This window comes from Tupaia chinensis, unplaced genomic scaffold (assembly GCF_000334495.1).
Source record: "Tupaia chinensis unplaced genomic scaffold, TupChi_1.0 Scaffold143562_1, whole genome shotgun sequence".
In the NCBI taxonomy this organism is placed as follows: domain Eukaryota; kingdom Metazoa; phylum Chordata; class Mammalia; order Scandentia; family Tupaiidae; genus Tupaia; species Tupaia belangeri.
In genome coordinates this window covers 5,725-9,554 of record NW_006203407.1, presented here as the reverse complement: position 1 = coordinate 9,554, position 3,830 = coordinate 5,725, and the positions used below count along the sequence as shown (strand labels likewise).

The window sequence follows — 3,830 nt, the reverse complement described above, 5'->3', positions numbered from 1 at the left end:
CTCTTTCCCCAAAGCAGACACCGCTGGAAGCACAATAGTCAACAGCAAGCTTGGCCCAAAGGCCAGCCCAAGGAATCCAACCCGCCCAGAGCCATCACTAGCATCTCCCTGACAATTACTAATCTATTCTTCCTTTTCATAATTTTATCATTTCAAGAATTTTATGTAAGTGAAATCATACACTAAGTAACCTTTTAAGATTGGCTTTTCACTCTCACTCAGCATACCTTTGAAATCTATCCAAGTTATTGTGTCAGTTGTCTGTTTCTGTTTATTTATTTATTCATTTTTAAAGAATGGTTTTGTTTAACTTTATCTATTTATTTTAATTTGACCAGAGAGGGATAGAGCAAGAGTGAGAGTGAGAGGGGGGGCGGTGGGAGAGAGAAAGCAAGCTACCAGGTCTGGGACACAAACCAAGTTCGGCCAAGTGGAAGTCCAGCGCCCTTACTGGCCCGGCAGCCACGCGCAGGCCCAGGGGCCACGTGCAGGCCCGGCGGCCACGCACAGGCACAGGCCCGGTGGCCACATGCAGGCCTGGCAGCCACACACTGGCCCAGTGGCCACACGTAGGCGCAGGCCCAGCGGCCACGCGCAGGCCCGGAGGCCACACGCCAGCCCTGGAGAGGCAGCGGAACGCGGAGCAGAGCCCCGGCCGTGTAGGCCTGGGGGGCCGCACAGGGCAGGGGGGGGGCAAGCTCAGGGCCCGCCACCGCCGCGCCCATTAAGGACATTTCTGAATCTAGGCTCTCAACCCAGAAACCTGGCCATTTGAAGAACAGCAAAGGAGCTAGAGGAGAGCTTAAAGACAGGAATTATAGTTGGAATTACATTTTAATGGATCATAGAGAAAATCTATTATGATAAAATTGGAAGAGATTTTCTAAAGCATTATAACCTTTTAAGTGTTCATTACATTTTAGTATTGCCCTGTGTTGTGTTGTATTGACAAGATATAGAATGAGTATAAAAAAATATGTGTGTGTGTTTAAAGAACAGAGGAGCAGGCGCCAGCAGGTGATGCAATGGTTAAGACAATGAAGTCCCATATGGAAAACCGCGGTTCGAGTCCCAGACCCAAAGGCTTGAAACTCATGCCGGGTGTATATACATGCAAGCCCACAATCCCAAGAGGAGAATGAAGGAGAAGGGATTGTGGAATGGCCATCTCCTTGTGGGGGAGGGTGTGATTTCTCACTGTCTGTCTCTCTGTCTGTCTCTCTGTATCTCTGGTGAGAGCACATTCCCTGTAGGAATAATCTCTCTAAGAAAAAGAAAGAATAGAGGAGTGGAAACTGCATAACACTCTTAGGTGTATTTTAACATTTGCCTGCTGGAAATGAAAGGGAAATAAAGAAAGCATATTTATTTAAGATGAAAATGAAGGACCAACCAGTGAGTGTAGCGGTTAAGGTGCTGGATTCCCATGTGGTCAACCATGTTTTGAGTGCAGACCCAGCAGGGTGAAACACGCTGGGCTTGTGTGTGTGATGCCCAAATCCTGACAGGAGAATGGGGAAGGGATTACAGCATGACATCCCACAGGGGAATGATTTCTTGCTTTCTCTCTCTCTCCCTGCGTCTCCAGTGAGCATACGAGCCTCTTAGCCAAAAACTCTCTTAGGGGAAAGAAAAAAAAAAGCAGAAATAACTCTTTTTCTTTTTTCCCCCAGTGTGGTGTTCACTGATTTCTAGCCAGAATGACTACCTAACTGTGGGTTAGAGTGACAGTATCTCAGAAGATACTACACCTGGCACAGCAAAGTGCACTGGTGACTTACAGTTTCCACTTCACTGATTTTTTTAGTCACCTGTGTTGATAGACAGGGATTGAGGTAAGAGAGCGCCATTCTCAAGTGAGTTACAAAACACAGGTACCCAGCTCTCTTGAATTCTTCTCTTTCCTTTCCCTCCCAGCTCCCTTCCCATTGCTCTCTTTCTTTCATTCCACTAGTTATCCTCTGCTTTCTAAGAAATACTTGGCTTACAAGAAAAGCCTTAAACCACCTCTAGGTAAAATATAAAAATAAACAAAAAACTAAATCAGAAAAATTGAATATGCTTGTTATAACATTTGCCATATCTTCTACAAATAAAATGTACTTTTCCTCTGAGAGTAAAGAAAACAAACTAAATTATGTAAATCGTACGTTAAAAAAAATGAGACATAATATTTCTCATGAATGGAGAATATTCATTGTTCCTTGCATTTACACAAAAATTCTAACACGGGCTTCCTGACTGATATAGAGATAAATCAGTGTTCTATTTATTTCGTAAGTACCTTAGAGCACCATACTTAAACAGTGTGTGTGTGTGTGTGTGTGTATCCACACTGATACCATGATATAACACAGACATGCTTTAAAATAATGAGGTTAAGTGGTAGGTTGATGCAGAGGATAATTCATTCCAAAATGCCTCAGATGAGAATGTCACCCAATAAACAGAGAAAGAAGCCCAGTGGCTCTGTCACAAGGGCAGGGTGTTGCAGTGTGAGCCGGGGACTACATGGGAAGACTAGGTTTGCATCTTACAATTCTACCAGTCTCCTCATTGAAAAAGAAACAAAGATTAAACTTTTTCTAGAAGAACTCGAAGTTTTTTCATATATTTTTTACAACGAAGGCTGTCTTACCAAATACATTTTGTAGGGCTGATTTTACATCCTTATTCCTTAAGCTATAGATGAGTGGGTTCAAAAAGGGAGTTACGAGATTATTGAAGATCTGAATTATGGCACCAAATAAGGGTCTGGGATTGGGCTGAAGAAAGATGATGATCACTGGGCCATAAAAACAAATAATTGCAGTGAGGTGGGCACTGCAGGTTGAGAAAGCCCGATGCCTGCCCTCTGCTGAGCGGATTTTTGATATGGAGACCCCGATGCGAATGTAGGAAACAAAGATAAGAAATAAGCATGTAAAAGCCAAAAGACCAACATTTGTAAAACCTACCCTCTCGGCTACAGAAGTATCCTCACAGGCTAGAGGTAACACTGCAGGCACATCACAGAAGAAATAGGCCAACTCATTAGACCCACAGTAAGGTAACTGGAAGGTGAGGGAACTTAGGATAATGGCCTGGGCAGAGCCACCCAGCCAAGAGCCTGTGGCCAAGATGGAGCAGACCCTGGGATTCATGATGACCGTGTACCTCAGGGGATGACAAATGGCTACATAGCGGTCCAACCCCATCACCGTGTACAGGAAGCCCTCACTGCAGCCCAGGAAATGATGGAAGAAGAGCTGGGCCACACAGCCCTGGAAAGAGATCCCTTGACTCTTCCCTGAAAGGTTCAACAGCATCTTGGGAGCAGTTGTTGAAGAGAAACCCAGGTCCAAGATGGAGAGATTTCCCAAGAAAAAATACATGGGAGTGTGAAGCTGAGAGGAGGAGAGGATCACCATGAGGATGAGCACATTTCCCAAGAGGGTGCACGAATATATCGATGAGAACAGGAATAGAAGGGTGGTCTCTAGACCTTCTGACTCAGGGATCCCCAGCAGGACAAATTCAGTCACTGTTGTGTGATTTCTCATTTTTATAGGATAATCAGCTCTTGGGTGTCTAGAAAGAGAAAGATGAGGATCAGTGGGATACATCTATAAATTAGTTCTGTTTAGTTCAATAAAGCGTAGAAGCAACCAAAGACCTGGGCACTGACAGAGTAAACAAAGGCTCATCCATCCAGATGTCTTACATTCGTGTGAGACAGTTAGTCACATAGCCCTGTAGTCACTTGGTATCATGTCTGCTGCAAAGACAAAGACACTTCTTTCCCACATTGCTTTCTCAGGTGTGAGGGTCAACCGTGAGAACGCAGCCCG

At 44.6% G+C, this 3,830-nt stretch overlaps 1 protein-coding gene across 1 annotated transcript; it reads right to left on the bottom strand.

Moving 5' to 3' along the window:
* Positions 1 to 275: 275 nt before the first annotated feature.
* On the bottom strand, positions 276 to 3,542 carry LOC102501092 (putative olfactory receptor 10D4). The gene is made up of 2 exons (XM_014582273.1): positions 2,639 to 3,542; positions 276 to 310 (listed from the first exon to the last, which is right to left on the bottom strand). The coding sequence occupies exons 1-2, from the start codon at positions 3,540 to 3,542 to the stop codon at positions 276 to 278; spliced, it is 939 nt and encodes a 312-aa protein (XP_014437759.1).
* Positions 3,543 to 3,830: the final 288 nt, after the last annotated feature.

Coding starts and splice junctions, on each gene's coding strand:
- LOC102501092 (XM_014582273.1), bottom strand. CDS start 3,542: ATGAGAAATCACACAACAGTGACTGAATTTGTCCTGCTGGGGATCCCT. Junction 311..2,638: donor AGCCCTACAAAATGTATTTG/GTAAGACAGCCT, acceptor AAATAGATAAAG/TTAAACAAAACCATTCTTTA.